Source organism: Lepidochelys kempii, chromosome 1 (assembly GCF_965140285.1).
Source record: "Lepidochelys kempii isolate rLepKem1 chromosome 1, rLepKem1.hap1, whole genome shotgun sequence".
In the NCBI taxonomy this organism is placed as follows: Eukaryota; Metazoa; Chordata; order Testudines; family Cheloniidae; genus Lepidochelys; species Lepidochelys kempii.
This window is the reverse complement of record NC_136380.1, coordinates 349,490,266-349,508,595: the sequence shown is the minus strand read 5'-3', so window position 1 is coordinate 349,508,595 and position 18,330 is coordinate 349,490,266. Positions and strand designations below refer to the sequence as shown.

At 45.2% G+C, this 18,330-nt stretch overlaps 1 protein-coding gene across 2 annotated transcripts in view; it reads left to right on the top strand.

Annotated features, from left to right (window-relative positions):
- Window positions 1-18,330, top strand: part of TNPO3 (transportin 3) — an 84,525-nt gene that overhangs the window by 24,050 nt on the left and 42,145 nt on the right. For both annotated transcript variants that reach the window (XM_073328965.2, XM_078851200.1), the window contains exons 2-4: window positions 9,150-9,350; window positions 10,767-10,840; window positions 11,854-12,010. In XM_073328965.2, the coding sequence (XP_073185066.1) occupies window positions 9,150-9,350; window positions 10,767-10,840; window positions 11,854-12,010 (432 nt within the window). The remainder of the gene's footprint in view (window positions 1-9,149; window positions 9,351-10,766; window positions 10,841-11,853; window positions 12,011-18,330) is intronic.

Sequence of the window (18,330 nt, the reverse complement as noted above, 5' to 3'; positions counted from 1 at the left end):
GCCATCTCTGGCAGTTAGGACCGATCTCCTAGATGGCTTTGACTATCAGGCCTTGAAGTGGACGTGTATGCAGCAGGGAGCCAGTGCAGAGCGTGACGCGCCAGGGCGGTGGTGTTATGGCAACCTGTGTGTCTAAGCAGACAAATTATTGCCAACAAGTTGGCACTTCTGTGGGTGGATGTGGCTTCGTTCCTAGATTTTGGTTGGAATAATACTGCCTGGAGATCATGAATGTGAATCGCCATAGCCAGGTCTGTGCGTGATTAGACGGTGCTATTTTTCTGACCAGTTAGAGAGAGAGGATGGCACTTGTTTTGCCACCTGCTTAGTTAGGCCTCAGTGTGGCAGAAGGGGTTACTAATCTTCTGTCCTGTTTGCAATCTGATATTGTTCCCCCAATTTCAGACCTAAAGGTCGCAATTCTTCAACAAAAAATGGGCCATCCTGATTATCACTGCAAAAGTTTTTTTTTTCTCCTGCTGATAATAGCTCACCTTCATTGATTAGTCTCATTACAGTTGGTATGGCAACAGCCATTTTTTTCATGTTCTCTATGTATATATATCTTCCTACAGTATTTTCCACTGCATTCATCCGATGAAGTGGGTTTTAGCCCACGAAAGCTTATGCCCAAATAAATCGGTTAGTCTCGAAGGTGCCACAAGGACTCCTCAGGTTTTTTTGCTGATACAGACTAACATGGTGTTCCCCTAATGTATTTACAAACTAGAAAGTGAAACTGATTTGAAATAAGTCTATTTTCATTGTCAGAGCTGATTTACTCGGCAGACTACTAGTAACCAGTTGAATAGTAAATTAGATTTCACTTCTGTTGTTCGAAGGTGTTAAGTTTGCTAAGGTAGTCTTTTTTTAAATTTATGAATTTTAATCTGGCAGCTCATTAAAACTGAGAGAGGGTATTGCCTCTTTGCAAGCAGTATTACATCTTCGTGTGAGTATGGTCTCTCAGTTCTCCAGTCCCCTTATTTACCCGTGTCTCTTGTTACAGCCACGTAAATCTCATATTTCACGTTGTTGCTAGATGTCACGCTTCAAATGGTTTATTGTTTTATCTGTCTGTGGAAGCTGGTTCTTTGAGACAAAGCCTATTGGGTGTGGATCTTTAGAACCTACGGATGAGGAGTCTGAAGCTTTAAGGCTCCCTTTCTGCACTGTACGTCCTCCCTTAGTTCTCAACCCTTACTATATCTGTTGTAAAATACTGACCCCAGTATGACAAAGGTACTTGCAGGGACCAAACAAAAATCTTCTACACAAGCAAGATTATGTATAACTCTTAAAAGATTTATTGAAGAAACCAGACCTGTAGCCAGTCTTAACCTTGATAGGTGCAAATTTGACCAATTATTTGAGCTTTGCATGTAAGACTAAAGAACTTTATCTTAACCCTTAACCTCTCTGTTTTGACAAGGCTATTTTAGAGTCTTACATTACGAAGCCATCTTATTTTTTTAATAAACTTCCTTTCATTTAAAGTAATTCCAAAGGGTGTTCTAAACAGTTCAGACACCGTGCTGGGCTTGGTTTTTCCGAACTGAATAGAACAAGAAAGATCTCTCTCTCTCTGGTGATGAAGACTGCCTCTGAGGTGGGATACTGCAGATGTTAAACAACAATGCTGTAGAATAGTTTGGGCCAGAGAATGTTGTTACCTTTTTGAAACTCAGTGGGAACTTATGGAGTCAGAATGTAACTTCCCACATTATTTGGTTAGGATACCTGGGTTACCATGATCACGAAAGTGGGAGAACCCGGGGCTTCTCATATAACCCTATGGACAGGCCCGTTCGTTCCTACAGCTGGACGCGTCCTTGGGAGTCTAGTCAGGAGCAGAGCGTACATGTAGGTGAGGGGGAATGCTGAGTCTTTATCATCACAGCTTCAAAGAAGAGTGCATCTGTAACTTGCTACATGGTCCCTCCTCGGGATGCGTCTTCATCCTTCCTGAAACCCACTCGAGAGAGCATCCACCATCTGAAGACAGGAGCTAGGACCACTTAGGACAGTCCTGCTTCCACTTAATAATGCCTCCATTGCAGTTATATGCCACTCTCTGTCCCCAAACTGACTGTAACCTATAGAAAGCTCCCAGTTCCTGTGGCCTCAGAGATTGAATGGTTAAAGTTGGAACCCAAACAGCCACTGCATTTTGGTGATTTCCACTATCTCCCCTGGAACTACTTCGGCCGTCATGTGCCGGGGACGACATCAACTCACATTTTTTCAGACTGACTAAATTTTAAAAAGTCCAGTTCCTGATACAGCATCTTCTGTGTCCCGAGTTACTTTAAAAAAAAAAAAATCCATTACAGTTTTTATACGAGGATTTCCTGCTCTTTTCTTTATACGGGCCTGTGACAGAGTGGGAGTAGCCGTACGAGTGTGTGAGAACTGCTTGCAAAGGGTGGGAGAGCAGGGCCTGTGACAGAGGGTCTCTTTAGTTACATCACTTTCTCCCTAGCGCTGACTGTACAGTTGGTTTAGTGCAATTCACAAAGTAAACAAAGGAGGTGGACGCTTTTGCTGGTTGCAGCGTTCTGAAATGTTTGTTGCGGCTATTGCAGATAGAAAATTGTGATCTCCCCCCCCCCCAAGTTGATGGTGTCCATTTAAGGTCTTCCCTCACCCCTTCTGCTGTTGCATAGTTACATTTCAGTTTTGTTTCTGATCTTGCTACAGTGTTTCTAAAAGTCTCTGTTAATTTTCTAGTATGAAAAATATTTTAACTTGTATTGCCTGGAATCCCAGCAAACCTGCTGAGATCGATCTCCTGGATGGAGCCTGCTGTGAAGGGTTTATATAATTTCTAGATATACTGGAGTTAATTCAGGCCACGAAAATGCCTCATTTTAGCCCATGTCTGGGCTGTTGGGACTGAGTTGGAAACCTTTCCAAACACTAAAATTGTAACAATCGTGTTAGACTGTGAACTTGTCTGTACAGTTAAACTGTCAATCATGCAGTAAGTTCTGCAGCCTTTGTGCTATGGGCCACGAGCTAAGACCTTCTCGTGACCCACTCCCAGCATCTCAATCCCTCCCACTACGCAGTTCTCAATATATTTAATTCTGCAGATGACCGAGAAGGGCTCTGCTGACCATTGGTGATCTGTAGACTGCAGTTGGTATGTCTCTTACTATAGATTGATTACCTTGGAGTCTGGTGTGATTAGTCTAAAATTATTTCAACTCTCCTTGTCCAAATTGGGCTGGGAGGTCCAGCTAGCTTACAGCTATGTCTGTAAACACTGGTCAAGCATGATTTTGTTAGAACCATTTTGGAACATGTTTTGCTGCTTCAAACAGTGGGCAAGGCCTTTCGTGTAATGAGGCTTTGGTGATAGCTGGGTTTATGAGAGAGAATGCCTTTAGTAGATTTTTGTCACAGATGTACATAGCAGCTGGAAAAGAGGGACTGAAAGATGAAGAACTTTCAGACAGCAAAGACATCTGGTTTAAGGGAGGCAGCACCTGAGAGGTCCATAAATCTCTTCCAAAATCACTAGTAATTGATTCAGGCCTGTTCAGTTCCCTTTGAAAATGAGCCCCTGTGGGATGCATGAGCATGTCCACCTTGGACGCAGTCTGCCTTCTGAAGGTGTGTTGGACTTTGGTCTCAGGAGCAGTGCCCTGCCTGCGATGGCTGCAGTGGCACTGGACATGAAAGCCTCCAGAGCAAATGCCAGTTTGGTGTTTGAGACAAAGATCATTTGGGCAAGTGCACTATGCATGGAAAGGGAGGGGGGACCTGCATTTAGAATGAAATCCAGTCCTGCAGAGTAACTGCTCTATGAAGAACTTTTCTTAAATCTACAAAATCCAGAGAAGTCAAAGCAAAGGATGAAACTGTCCTTAACTCACCTTGTGTCTAGATATTGCAGCTAATCAGGGCATGTAAGTTTCCCCCCGCTGTCTCCTTTAGGCACCAAGGGGTGAATTTGAAGAAGTTTCAGTATTAACTCCTAATTTCCAGGTGCTTCTGGGTTTAAATCTTTATTTTATTTTTGATGCATATTTCCTTTGTTCTGGTATTTAAAGCAAAGGGGATATAGGAGCTGAACAGAACCCTATTTGTTCGTAACTGTGCCCAAAGTAATATCTTGGGGCTCCTTTAACAAGCTGAATTTTTTTTTGATTTGCCATTAGTCTCATGTCTGTGTATTGTTGTGCACATTCAGAAAGCATGCAGCTGCTGCATGTGTATTGCTTTCTGGGCCAAAATGCCTTTGAAATATATCAACATGTTTAATATTTAGGTTATAGTCTCGGGAGCTGGTGCCTTGTCTTCCTTCCTTACTGTAAAGCGCCCAGAATTATCCTTGCTGTATCCAAATTAGATCTTGCTTTGCTCAAGACTACAGAAGTCCGTGCCAACCAGTTGAGTTCTAATCTCGGCCCGAACATAGATTTGTGGCCTTGGGAAAGTCATTCCATTTGTTTTCTCCCCTATGAAATATAGTGGCCTGCCCTCATTTGGTATCTGCAGCAAATCACTGAATCACACGAGGGAACAGGATGACCGGTAACTGAAGCTCCTATCTGTAATGTATTGGAGGAAAAGCTGTGTTTCCCCAGGGGACTTCAATCTGGGTGCCAGTACTAAAACGTTCTAGGGATTTCTAAACCTTCTACATAACGGTTTTCTAATTCAAAAAGTTTTGCATCCAACACAAGGGAATTCTGTATTAGACTTCAGCTTGACAGTAAAGAAAAAATGATCACAGACCCAAAAGTTGGTGGTTTAGGCACAAATGATCATTTTTCATTAAAGACTTGGATAATGGAGTGCAGAGTATGCTTATAAAATTTGCAGATGACACCAAGCAGGGAAGGGTTTCTAGCTCCTTGGAGGACAGGATTAGAATTGAAAAATGAACTTGAAAAATTAGAGAATTGGTCTGAAGTCAACAAGAGGAAATTCAATCAAGACAAGTCCAAAGTGCTACACGTAGGAAGGAAAAATCAACTGCACAACTACAAAATCAGGAATAACTGGGCCAGTGGTTCTCAACTAGGGATATGCAGAGGTCTTCCAGGGAGTACATCAACTCATCTAGATGTTTGCCTAGTTTTACAACAGGCTACATAAAAAGTACTAGTGAAGTCAGTAGCAACTAAAATTTCACACAGACAATGACTTGTTTATACTGCTGTATCTAGGATACGTTGAAGTGTAAGTACAGTATTTATATTCCATTGATTTATTTTATAATTCTATGGTAAAATGAGAAGGTAAGCAATTTTTCAGTAAGTGTCCTGAGACACTTTTTTGTATTTTTATGGCTGATTTTGTAAGCATGTAGGTTTTAAGCAAAGTGAAACTTGTGGTTCACAAGACATATCAGACTCCTGAAAGGGGTGCAGTAGTCTGGAAAGGTTGAGAGCCACTGGGCTAGGTGACAGGACAGCAGAAAAGGATTGGGGGAGGGGTTATAGCGGATCACAAATCGAATTTGAGTCAGCCATATGGTGCAGTTATGCAAAAAGCTAATATTCTGGGATGCATTAACAGAAGTGTTCTATGCGGGACTCGGGAGGCAATTGTCCTGCTCTACTTGGTGCTGGTGAGCCTGCAACCAGAGTGCTGTGTCCAGTTCTGGGTGCCACACTTTAAGAAAAGTGAGGACCAATTGGAGAGAGTCCAGAGCAGAGCAACAAAAAGTTTAGAAAACCTGACCTATGAGGGAAGGTTAAAAAAAACGGGGCATGTTTAGTTTTGAGAAAAGAAGGCTCAGAGGGGACCAAGTAAGTTTTTGAATATGTCAAAGGCTGCTACAAAAGGGCCGGGGATCAGTTTTCTTCATATCTGCTGATGGCAGGACAAGAAGTAATGGGCTTAATCTGCAACAAGGGAGATTTTAGGAAAAACTTTCTCGCTAGAAGGATATTAAGCTCTGGAGTAGGCTTCCGAGGGAGGTTGTGGATTCCACATCACTTGTGGTTTTTAAGAACAGGTTAGAAAAATATTTGTTTGGAAATACAGGAATGGTCTAAGCTAGGTGTACTGGGTCCTGCCAGCGACTGGATTGGATGGCCTCTGGAGATCCCTTCCAGTCCTACATTTCTGTGATTGTGTCTTGATTACATTTGTAATATGTGACTAGAATAAAATCCAAACTGGCAATATATATACTTAGTGCATTAAAAGGGCCAGTTTCACAAAACAGAAAACAGTTGAGCCAGATCAGTTGTTGGAAAGAATTTAAACAGAAAAATGTGAATGATAACTGGGAACTGTAGAAGAACATTTTAATGGATGCCTAAAAAGCCACAACTGAGAGAGAAGGTTTCTCTGGCTAAACAACCAATCCAGTTTAGTGGGGAAGCGAAAGCAACTACAAACAACAAAACATATAAAAATGGAAGAAAGGGGAAGTTGATAGTGATTATGAATATAAATCAGAAGCTAGTGATTGTAGAAAATTGATAAGGGAAACAGAAGGGCACAAGGAGAAATGTATAGCCAGCAGAGTTAAGGAAAATCAGTTTTCTTAAAAAGTATGTTAGGAACAAAAGGAATAAATACAATGGTCCATTAGTAGACAGAAATGATAGAATTGTCAATGAAGAAAAAGGCACAAGTGTTGGATGCATTTCTGTTCTGTATTGGGAATGTAAAAAGCTGTGCGGTTCGTATTAAACACAATATGTGCAAATCGTTTTCAGATTTTTTTTTTTAAAGTGCTTCTGGCGTGAGATTTCAGCTGCCACGCCTTACTGCGAAGAGAATGCGTATAGCTGAAACAAACATCTTGGAATGAGGTCTGCAGTTACGTTGTGTCAGGTGCATCCTGAAATGAAGGCTCAGGCCTGGTCTACACTTAAAAATTAGGTCGACCTAGCTATACGTCACTCAGGGCTGTGAAAGATTTTGCTCCCTTAGCACCGTAGTTAGGTCGACCTAACCCCCCGTGTAGCCACGGCTAGGTCCATTGAAGAATTCTTCTGTCAACCTAGCTACCGCCTCTCGGAGAGACAGATGACCTACATCCATGGGAAAGCCCCTTCTGTCAGTGTAGGGAGTGTCTACATTATGGCAGCACAGCTGTGGCGTAGATATGGCCTGTGTTCCTTCAGGCACCCATGGGGGTGGGTCCTGAGTGTAACCGCACTTTGTGAAGTCGAAATGTATTTGTGATGACAATGTCCTAATTCCCCACTGGGTTCTCAAGCGTTGTTTTGTAGGAGAGCTGCACAGAAAACTTGTGCCTGCTGACCAGAATGCTCACGCTTTTATAAGATGTTACAATGGGAAACCATACTTTGCCCTTGTTGAAGCTCACATAGACATCTCGCTGGGGGTTAGGCTCCCAGGTTTGAACGATGATGGGCTTGTAGACTAAAGACAATTCTGACTTCAGATGCTGTGTGAGAGAGATGTGGAGAACGCGAGTTGAGCGTGGGGTGCTTGGAGGGGAAATGAGTTCTGCTCCCAGGTGCCGGGGTTACTGTAGCGTAGTCCTGTATGCGAACGTAAAGCGTGCGGTAAAACAGAACCGTGCCAAGCAGCAGGCATCCCGCTGCTGCTGAGGTAGAGCTGCACGCTGATCCAACGCAGCACAGTGCTCCGGGCACAGGGCTGGAAGGCTTTTTGGGACGTGTGTGGCTCCTCGGATGGGGCGGCGGAGAGAGCAGTCTGCCCAGGGCATAGTGAGCAGCAGTGTCTCATGCAGTGTGCAACATCAGAGTGGAGTTTGGGGCTTGGGGGGAAATGGGGAAAGGGTTGCACTTCCACCATGTGCCCGTTTTACAGCCCTCCCGGCACACTGGATTTGTTACAGGGACGTAACGAGAAGGGGCAGTTCTACTGTTACTGCATGCTGGCAAAGAGTGATCTCTCTGTGTTAGAGGAGAGAGTGCATTTGGAGCTCAGATACCACGCTAACTAAACAGAGGAATTGTAGGTCTGATTTTCATGACTCACTCTGGAATGATGATAACCTAACCTAGGTTTTGTGTGTTTTAAGGCTTGACAGGACCATTAGATCATCTAGTCTGACCTCTTGTACGTCACAAGTCCTACTCACCGCTTTTCTGCTTATACGTCGAAGTATCGCACGGCCCTTTGCACCACAGCATTGCACCTGGAGCTCAGGTTGAGTTGCTTGTCTACTGTGATTCCTAGCCCCTTTTCATGTTGGTTCCTCCCCGGGAACCATTCTGTAGCTGTGGCTTATGTTCCTGGTTCCTAGATGCGTCGCTTTGCACTTGGCTCAGCTGTATTAGAACACAGTTTGTCTCAGAGGACCCAGCTTACTGGGATGTCAGGATCGCTCTGTAAGACTGCCCTGGCCACCTCATTATTTGCTAATCTGGCCGTTTTTGTCATTGGAGTGTGAGCTGCATTCCAGTCTCGTTCGCAGATCTAAGAGCTAATTGCAGAATGATTATTACTAAAATATTTTCCTGTAATTTCTGTTCCCTCTCTCTCTCCCCTGACCCCATGAAATGACTTCATTTAGCTATCAACAGCTCAGGTGCGGTTCTTAGTCACTTGTGAAGGTCCAGGAAATGTGTTGTGAGGCCCAGCTGGGATTCTGAAGCGGGTCTGGAAAGTCCCAGGTGACTGCAGCTTCAGGCTGTATGGTGAATGGTGCTGCTGGTGAATGGCTAGCGCGTCTTGTGCTGCTGAACTGTGATTTGTCACACATCTGGCAATGAACGCTGTTTTAGAACAGGAGTGGAAGTGCAGTAAGCATTGCCTGTGTAAACCAAGGTCCACTGGCAAAGCTGACTCTCCGTTTAATCACCAAAGTAGCCGCCTTACTGGAAATGCTAAGCAGTTCCCATGTCAGGTGTATGATTTGCTCTTTTACCGTGAGGTGAAGTTGGTTCACGTTGTGCTTGAGCCTGGCATCTCTGTGTAACCAGCCTCTGCTAAGTGACTGACACTTTTGACAGCAACGCCTTCAGAAGGGAGTCCCCAGTTCAACACTTCTGGTGATAGTCTTGCTAAGAACAAGGGAGTTGTAACTGCAGGAATTCTGGGTTCTTCCTTTTACAGACTTGATGCTTAAACTTGTGGAAAGTCCATTTTGTTCGAAAAACCCTGCCAATTAATGTTTAGCTAATCTGAGTTCTATTCCATGTCTTTCTCTGCTTGACGGCAATGTTCCAATTTGCCTTTAGGTTCATGCGTGGGAGATCTCAGACCAGTTGCTACAGATCCGGCAGGATGTAGAATCATGCTACTTCGCAGCGCAGACCATGAAGATGAAGATTCAGACGTCGTTCTATGAACTCCCCACAGACTCGCATGCTTCATTGCGGGACTCTTTACTGTCCCACATCCAGAACTTGAAAGATCTGTCACCGGTCATTGTAACTCAGGTAAACTGTGTGTTACTCCTGGTGTAGGGGTGGAAAAGGAGCATTTCTCAAGGCAGTTGCATACCACTTTTCCGTAATAAAGGATGAATAATTCAGTGCCTTAATTAGATATGCATTGTGGACACGTTGTAACATTTACACCACTGCCCCGTCAAATCCATTCTGTGCAATAATTGCTGCCTTGTTTAGGAGAAAGGGCAAGAAATAGATGCTGCTAGTCATGTTTAATCATAACTAAAGTTTTTCACTGCTGGCTTTCAGAAATCCAGCATTCATGTGCCCTGGCTCTTCTTCATTTAGCGTGGAGCAGGAAAAACGGAGAAAAGGAAAATCAATGCCCTTTAGACCCAGTCAGAGCAGTATCTCCATTTATAGGCTCAGCTTAGTTTATTTCTTGTCCGATGATGAATTCAGCAGTGATTCAATATGTTAATACATTATTTTACCCCTTTCTGTGCTGCTTTGGGAGAGTGATGGGCGGAGCTGCTATACAAGGATCTTTTCCCTGCTCAGCTATGAAAACAACATTGAATTACCCATCAAAACACCCTCAGAGACTGGAAGGTCTCTGACGTGAGGTGCTACCATTTCCCCAGGCCTGTGTTCATCTTAGATATTGAACTAATTATTCCTTCATGCCGTCAACTTAGCTCTCCTGCGTGACACTGCAGAGCACTTGTCACTACATCCCTATGAAGTCCAAATCAACCTTGCTACCTGTTGGTCCTCGATCAGCCTGCAGGGTCTGATCATGCACTGGTTGAAGTCAATGGGAATTTTGCATTTGACTTCTGTGCAGGCAAGGTTGGGCCTGGATGAAAATTGTTTATAGCAGAGGAACTGTACCTGGCTTCAGTTCCAAATTAAATGCAAATAACCTCACAGTGCTACCAAGGAGACTGGCTAAGTTTCTAGGGAATAGTGTGTATGATGCAGCCTCCACTAGCCAACCTGAGAGAAGGTTTGCAGCCATGGAGAAGATGGTTGGCCATCTGGATCAGATACTGCAGTTTGCAAGTGGGTGGGAGAGTGCTGGCCTCAGTCTGAAAGGTGAGTTGAAGGCCCTATGACCCCTCAGCCTGAAGGAAATGAGACTGTTACCTGTGACTAAATGATGTGCCCAGCAAAAGTCACGCAGCCCCTTCTGTCCTGGTGGAGTGGTGCATTGGTTATGAGTATTCTGTTGCTGCTTACACACCAGAGAAATAGTACTGTGGCTCGTGGCTACTAAGTCCTGTGAGATTCCCATGAGATTGGAGGGGTCTGGCTTTCCTTCACAGAGGGTTTGACTTCTCCCAGTGTTGCTGAACAGAAACTGGATGTTTTTCCCCCTGTCTAGCCGCACAAATTGGACACTCCGTGTTTTTAGCACTGGTCTTAGACTTGTTCTTTTTTCCCTCCTCCCCCACATTTTAGCTGGCATTAGCCATAGCAGATCTCGCCCTACAAATGGCTTCTTGGAAGGGCTGTGTACAGACACTGGTGGAAAAGTAAGTATTTGTTTTATATCATTAAGCTTTATAGAAATATTAACCCTACAAATCACTCCACTCCTACAAGACTTGGCCTACAGGAATGCGAAAAGAAAGGTAATGATCTGAAAGCACAACTGCACTGAAAGCACAACGGATACAAAAGAGTTGAAAAAGTGCTAGAAAATAACCTTTCTGTGACTGATAATTTAAGTAGCTCCTGATTCCAATTGAATTATAGTCGTGAAGTGTTCTAGGTGAGGCGAGTGGCAAGTCAGTTTATAGACATATCTGTGATGGAAGCCGTGCATGCTTTTTTGGGGCTCCGGTCTAAGTCTTCCTCAGCTCCATTTCTGTATTACTTTACAATCCCTTTCTCGCGCGCATAGCTGGCGTATCCTTCTGGTTTAGGGTTGATCAGGAGTCTCAAGCCAGTCAATGCTGCATCTTCACGGGTTGCAACTGTAGCTAGTTAGTGTCGTGAGACATTCCTTTCGCTTCTTGCTAGGGCTGAGTACTGTCACTGAGCAACTGGAGCTCAAAGTAGGATCCACATCCAGCAATGCTTGTCACTGCATGAGGCCAGCACGTACCCAGGGCGCTGTCGTGAAATGGTGCAGGTGCTGTGCGAAGTTTCCACTCGACAAAGCCACTGCAATGTGAAATGGAGATTGCATGACATCATTGTTGGCGGCGTCTGCATGTAATAGGACTTAACTGCTTGTATTTGTAGAACAAGAGTTTTTTGTCATCCTCCTTGACAGGCACTTCCGACTATGGTGGGAGAACTAAACCCCAAACCGGGGTCGGTAATGCTCATTTATTTCATAGCCTAACGTTTGCTTTTGACATGAATCCAGACCATGTGCTTTCGGACAACTCTGTCCAGAATCTCTTCCAGTGAGATTCCTCTCCTCTCCCACTGTGGTGTTAAAGGTGCTTAGACGCTTGTGGAGTTCGATATCGTGCATGTTGGCGAGCCCCTTTCTTCTCCATGCCATTTCACCTCTTTTCCACTCTGTCTGCTTCAGGTACAGTAACGACGTGACATCACTGCCCTTTCTGCTGGAGATCCTCACGGTGCTACCAGAGGAGGTTAATAGCCGATCTTTGCGCATTGGAGCCAACCGCCGTACTGAAATCATTGAAGACCTGGCTTATTACTCCAGTACAGTGATCTCCCTTCTAGTAAGTAGATCACCTGGAATGCAGGCATGTGACAAATCAGCCTGCTCGGGTGAGACTATTTCAGATCTAGCCCGGGTTGGAAGTGATCAGGAAGCTATCAGGGCTCCTAACAGCGCCAGTATGAAACTAGTTGCTCTCTCCAGTCCCTAGCGGATGAGAGTCAAACAAAAAAGCACAGCTGGCCCCCAGCTGTAAGCAGTAGGCCAAGGAATGAGTTTGGTCATGGATACTTAACTACCCCTCCAGCTAGTTTCTCCAGGTCAGGATTGAGACACGTTAGTGAGGGGCAATGTGGGGAGGAAACTTGCCCTGCCACTCTTTGTTCTGTGCTTAAAGGCCTTCAGCCTCCTGGGCTGTCAGTCTAGCAGCTCTCACTGGCGCTAAATGCGTTTAGACATAAGGCCCTACTTGAATCGTGGCTGAGTTGTGGACAAGCCATGGAAAATCATGGAAAAGTAATAATGTCCATTGTTTTTTCCGCTGTCGGCCACCTGTGGGGTCTGCAATACCGTGAATTAAGTAGGGCCTTATTTATAGATTATAAAAAGATGAGGGATCTCAGACCATTCACTTACCTTATTTTAATATAAAAGGAGACTGGCAGAGAGAAACTTTAAAGTAATTCTCGAATAAGAGGTATTGATTTGTCAGAATAAGCACTTTAGGGTTTACAGCTACCTAAAGGACATCTTATGTATCTTATTTTTACTGTGAGTTCTTTCTTGACTTACCCATGCCCTTCGTGCAATGCCTTGAAGAAATGTACACCTTTCTCCCCTCCCCCACCCCCGCCTTGCCACGCCAATCAGCTGTTCGGTGCAGGAAGTCTGTGGGGGGGTGGGGAGAAGCGGGGCGGCGGCGGCAATGCGCTCAGGGGAGGAGGCGGAGGTGAGCTGGGGTGGGGAGTGGTTCCTCTGCCCCTTACGTGCTGCAGCCCACCCCAGCTCACCTCCGCTCCACCTGATTGGCGCAGCAAGCCTGGGAGGGAGGAGAAGCGGAGCTGCGGCGCGCTCGTAGGCGGAGGTGAGCTGGGGCGGGGGGGCCGCAGCAAATAAGGTGGTGGGTGGGGCGCAGAGGAACCGCTTGCGGTAACGCAAATTCGGATATAATGAGGTAAAGCAGCCCCGCTCCCCGGAGCGCTGCTTTACCACGTTATATCGGACTGCATTATATCAGGGTACAGGGGTGTACTTATGTTCCCAATGCTCCCGTACTGTTCACCCAAAGGATCCTATATGGTGGCAACTGCAAAAATGTACCTGGATGGAAAAATCAACATCCACAGGTCAATTTCTAGATGTTTTCCCACTGGTGTGCCACTGAGGGGAGCCCAGGCTCTCCAGGGAGCTAACCGCTTGAGGACATTGGTGCTCAACAAGGCTTGTGACTTGGGTTTGAGGAGTGAAATGAATCAACCCGTCTCCAAAGCAGTTCACAGAGATTGAAAGGAGCTGACTAGACTATATCCAGCCCCACTTTACTCAGTCAGTGTTTTCCCAAGGATGCTTTACTCGTTTCCTACTAAATTGTTTGAACTAAATACTCAAGAGATACCAATCTGGACCCCTCCCCACCCAGCTCCAGGCTGTACTGAAATACAGCCCCCACACACATTAATGCAGAGCTCCTCATTAGTTTTTACCATTTCACATTGCTTATTTAAATGGGAAATACAACATGCCCCCCAGCTGTGCATAATAAGGCTGTTAATATCCTAGAACCCCAGATGGAATTGCATTTTGATGTATTATAATTATAATAGATGGTAACAGAAATTATTTTTTTGCTTTGCAGCCCATGCTTTCTCTGTTTCTCTCCTTTCGCTGCCCTTTGCATCTGTGTCTGCTTTGCTGTCTGTTCCCCAGTCTTTTCCTCCAGCTGCTTTCCTTTTGCTTCAACTCTGGCCATAATTTTTCTCATTTTCGTAGCTGTTGGAGTTGGAACGGATCTGCATACCTCTCTTCTTCTTCACCTTTAAAACCACCTCTCGCTTAGTGCAGGTTCATTCCCCAGGGTGTCTTCAGCACTTTGTCTAATCCAGTTTTGAATGCCACCAGTGATGTGGGTCACCACTTCCTTTGAGGGAATTATTCCATCACCCGACCAAGCTCACCCTAAATTTTCCTGTGCACTCTTTAATGCCACTACTCCTAGTTACAGAACTTCATAAGATGTCAAATTCAGGAGTGGCAGAAGTGCCCTAAAAGTAAGGGGGACACTGGTGTCGGAACCATGGCCCTGCCCCTCGTGCCACCCACTCCCCCCCAAGGCCCCGCCTTCCCTCTTTTAAAAGTGATGAGGCTGTGGCCCCTCCCCCCACCCCCATTCCAGCATCCCTAGTCAAATTCCCTTCTCAGTTTGATACTACACCCTTTGTTATTTGCAGACAGTTATTATGTTCCCTTCTAGCCATTGATTAGCTGTGCCATATGTAGACTATTTAACCTTACTTTGTGAAACAACTCTCTTGCCCATTTCTAATTCCTTTTGTTCTCTGGATCGCCTCCAGCTTGTTTGTATCTTTCTGATACCTGATTGCTCAGAATTGGGCATAGTATTCTGGTTGTGCTCTGAAGCCATAAAGAGGCTTCCTGCAATGTGATGGGGTACTTCTGCCCCAAAGGATCTCCAAATCATATGGAGCATGTTGCCCTTTTCTTTGCTATCCTGTAACAAGCACCTCCAGTTCATTGTCCAATATAGTCTTGTGTTTGTCTTGACTCCCCGGCTTTCCATATCTCTCCTGTGTTAAATCTCACTTTATTTTCAGCTCCTTTTTATTCAGTCTAGGTCCTTGTATTTGTGTCCTTGTTGTTGCTTGTAACTTTTTCCCCAGACTCTTCACTCCCTACCGTTTAGTTTCATTTGTTTGGTTAACATGCTGGTTACTTCCTCTTTCCAGCTCATCAGTGAAGATGCTAAATAATTACTTCTGGGGGAATTCTGCATCACTGTGCGTGCGCAGAATTCATGTCCCCCGCAGAATTCATGTCCCCCGCAGAAAAATGAATTCTGATAGGGAAACTGCAAGAGCGGTCATGCGCCCATCCCTGGCAGCACAGGCAGGTCGATTTTGGGTTCCTGGATCAGCTGGTAGAGACATAAATCACTGCAGGGAGCGCTTGGCAGTCATGCATGTGAGAGAGGGAGAGACACTGTTCCTCTCGCTTCCTATTGCAGCATGCTCGGCATGGAAGGGTAGAGGGCATTGGGGTGTTTCTGAGGAGATAGGCATGGGGCAGGCTCTGTCCCCTCAGGCAGAGCAGAATGTAGCAGCCTGCCTGCTTAGTGAATTGTTCCCACTGTCTTTGTGAATTCTCGCAGGAGTATAAAACAGGTGTAAAAGTTTTAAGGCTCCTTTACATTGCCAGAGTGGTGTAAAGGACAGTATGGCCTTAGAAATGCTTATGGTGCTTTAGTGATTAGAACTGAACTAAATTTTTGGACTGAAAAAATTTCCTATCAAAATGTGCTCCATGAACTGTTTGCTACTGATCTATTTGGAGATGGTCAGTAGTCACTATAAATTGTGAGTTTGATTCCCCAGCCCTCACTTGCTCTTCAGGTGCCTATGATGTGACACTGAGCTTATGGCTGCATATATTTGTTGTCTAATAACTAGAAATAAAAGGTCAAACCTAGTTACATTACTGGGCGGGGGTTGGGGATTTTTGCCAGTGCTCCCCACTCCTCTTCTCCATCTATTATATTGTAGTTTAAATAAATTACCAAAATAATTGAAACCAGTGTGATTATATTGCATTATTTTGACAAATAAAATATTCACCAGGAGTATAAATAATATGGGGGTTAACCCTGTTCTGTGGTGTGACCCGGCACTGCACTCATCCCCCAGTTTATTACCTTGCTGTCCAGAATTCCTCATTTTCCTGTGTTCAAACTGCTTTTGAAGTTTAATTCTTTTCTTTTCAAATTTAACTGGTAGCTTAACGCTTAGTTTAAAAGTTCAAAAAGGCTGCCTCCATACAAATGTATAGCCAAGAACAGGAGCAGGGGAGGTTAGGAACATGGGGTCAGACCAGACCGGTCCAATCAGTTAGGTATCCCATGTCCAGCGGTGGCCAATATCTAATGCTTCAGAGGCAGATTGATTATGTGTCTGCTCTTTCTTTCTCCCCTCTCTTCTCCCCCCACCCCGCCCCAGAAAAAAAAACAACTCACACCATACAATGCACCTGTGTATATAAGGATGGCCGTGAAGAACACATTCCTAATTTTGCCAGTTGGTTTAATCCAGATTCTAACTGTAAAAGTCTATGAGACTTTCAGAAGGGACCATCGTGATCAGCTAGTCTGACCTTCTGCACCTTGCAGGCCACAGAACCTCACCCTGGAGCCTGTACTAGAATTAGCTGGTTTAAATTTCAACCTAGTTTAAAGCCTAAGTTCTATCTTTATGGATCTGCAGAAGTGTTACCCTTAAAACTTTGTGCTGCTTTTTCGCTCTAGCCACCTCTGGCACTTTCTCTGTGAAGAGAGAGAAGCCGGCTGTCTGATTAGTTAATTGGTTAGTTGAGCAAGCTCATGTCTCTCTGATTGCTTATTGTCTTAGTAGAGATGATGTGGGAAGCCCGGGTTAGTCAAAAGCTGATGGTGGATCATAAAGGATCATGAGCAGGCCAGCTGGACCCAGTGGTAGAATCTCTGAGCATGTTCCACCACGATGACCCTCCTGAAGTCTGAAAGGAAAAGTGGCTTTTGGCAGCACGGTGGCAATTCTCTGGTGATATCTGCTGGTGGTCCGTCTGCAGATATGCCTTCTGAGAGAAAATCGTGGGACAGCCTGTCATTTGTTTGCTTTGCCAGGCAGACTCCACCCAGGTGTTTGCTTTGCCCCGGCGCGCTCTGCATATATTAAAGATTCTGTATTCAGACCACCCAAATTTCCTTTCCAAAGTCCAGAGTGAGCATTTTAATGAGCTGCCTGAAGAGCAAAAAGAAATCGGGTGTCTCTGTCTAGGATTTAACTTATATATATAACTCATATAGGATTTAGCTCATATTTTTTTAAGTTACTTATATTTAGGGGTCTACCAAATTCTTCGCTGCTGTGAAAATTGCATTACAGACCAAGAAATCTGGTCTCCAGCCACCCAGCTCTGAAGGCAGAGCGGAGAGCAGCAGCTGCTGCCCTGGTGCCCAGCTCTTCAGGCAGCGCCAACGTAAGGATGACGATACCGTGCCCTCCCTTCTCTGCAGCTGCTGGCCGGTGGCGCTGCCTTCAGAGCTGGGCGCCCGGCCAGCAACCGCCGCTCTCCGCTCTGCCGGCAGAGCTTGGCGCCCAGGCAGCGCAACCCCCAGCATCAGCACAGACGTATGGGTAGCAATACTGCGGCCCCCTAATAGGCTTCTGACCCCCTTTTTGGATCTGGACCCCTAGTCTGAGAAATGCTGTGGGAGAAGTTGCACCATTTTCTTGGGTTCATCGCAGTCTAAATAGTGAATTTCAGGGATATGTAACCCATCTGCGAAATTTTCCATTTATGCCGTGACCAACCCATGAAAATTGTGTGATTTCTCCATGAGCTAAGTAGACCCCCTGCTGTCCTAATAAAACCTCTGTCTAATAAGACAGAGGGTTTATTGGAGTCCTCTAGAGGCTGTAATAATGTACAGAGCTACTAGCCTTCTGGACTAGATTATCAAGTGACCAGTAAGCATGACCCTCTTAAAACATTTGGTACGGAAAGTTAAGGTACACTGTCAAGGTTCCATTTGGTATGGAAAGTTAAGGTACACTGTCAAACTTGTAGGCTCCATTCTCCCTGGAGCTGGGGTGGTCCAGGGTCCACTCAAGCCCTGACTGGGCAAAACATGAGGCTGTTCTTCTAGCTTCGCACGGAAAGGGCCCCCTTTGGATGGGTCCTGGCAAACCTTGTCAGTGGGGTTGCTGATGAACAACAGAAGGCTCTCCCTCCCCCAGGCTGAGGGCCCCCAGCCACAGTCAGAAATAACTCCCCAGTTTCTTGCGGCACGATGGTGTAATGATTGTCCTCAAGCGGGCCTGAACGACGCCTTTTACCTTTCAAAGCCATCACCGAGACGCTAGTGATGCGAGTGTATTTTGCAGCAGTGAGCATAAGGAAATCTTAACTTGAGACTTGGCAAATAGGAAGCTCATTAGGGCTGGGCTTCATCTATCTTTGAGACAGGACCCTGTAGGAAATTGATGTGCTGTGGAGGGGTGAACATATTCCAAGCTGCTTTTCTCACCATGTGCTGTCACTGCAGTTGAAGTCAATTGATGTGCTTGGTTTAGTCCCTAGATCACGTGGGGGGCTTGTCTATTTAGGCAGGGC